General features: G+C 65.2%; 1 protein-coding gene across 1 annotated transcript in view; it reads right to left on the bottom strand.

Moving 5' to 3' along the window:
• Positions 1-386, bottom strand: part of ETH_00038795 (uncharacterized protein) — a gene marked incomplete at both ends in the record, with an annotated part of 465 nt that extends 79 nt beyond the window's left edge. Inside the window, one exon of the mRNA XM_013375264.1 lies at positions 3-386. Within this exon, the coding sequence (XP_013230718.1) occupies positions 3-386 (384 nt within the window). The remainder of the gene's footprint in view (positions 1-2) is intronic.
• Positions 387-828: the final 442 nt, after the last annotated feature.

Genomic DNA, 828 nt, shown 5'->3' with positions numbered 1-828 from the left:
TAGGTTTGTTGCGGTAGCTGCTGCTGCTGTAGCTGCTGCTGCTGTAGCTGCTGCTGCTGTAGCTGCTGCTGCTGCTGCTGCGCCCACACTGGTGCGACGCAGAGCCACGGCGCAATGGAACCTTCGTAAAACTGCCGCTGCTGTTGCTGCTGCTGCTGTTGCTGCTGTTGCTGCTGCTGCACCAAATCGGTGGGGTTGTTGTAATGAGGGCCCCAAAGCTGCTGCATCGGGGCCCCCAGGGGCCCCTGGAGGCCCCCTTGTATGCCTGCTAGCTGCTGCTGCTGCTGCAGCAGATGCTGCTGCTGCTGCTGCTGCTGCTGCGTCCCTGAAATAGAGGGGGCCCCCAGGGGGCCCCCTCCTAGCTGGAAAACAGGGGGGCCCCCCATGAGGGCCCCTGCTGCTCCAGGGGCCCCCAAGGGGGGCCCCCAACCCTGAAATAAGGGGGGCCCCCAAGGGGGGGGCCCCTGGGGGCCCCCCGGCCAAACAAGGGGGGCCCCCTGGTCAAGGGGCCCCCTAGGTTGCTGCGTTTGCTGCTGCGTGGCCTGAGGGCCCTCCGCCTCTGCTGCTGCCGCTGCTGCTGCTGCTGCTGCTTGCTGCTGCTGCTGCTGCCGAGGTGTACATACACTTGGAGGTATCTCCGCGTCTCTCTCCCGCAGCTTTTTTATTATTCCATTTAAAGTTTGCTGCATGCGATAAATCGGAGACAAAACTCCATTTGCTGCTGCTTCGGGGGGCCCCTCGGGGGCCCCCAGGGCCTGGGGGGCCCCCCACGGTGACTGCGGGGGGCCCCCCAGCCACTCACAAGCAGCGCTTTGCTTCTGCTGCTGC

The sequence above is a fragment of the Eimeria tenella genome, genomic scaffold, assembly GCF_000499545.2.
Source record: "Eimeria tenella Houghton genomic scaffold, Eth_scaff2619, whole genome shotgun sequence".
Lineage (NCBI taxonomy): Eukaryota > Apicomplexa > Conoidasida > Eucoccidiorida > Eimeriidae > Eimeria > Eimeria tenella.
Note: the sequence above shows the minus strand (reverse complement) of the source record. Positions and strands in the feature narration are given on the sequence as shown.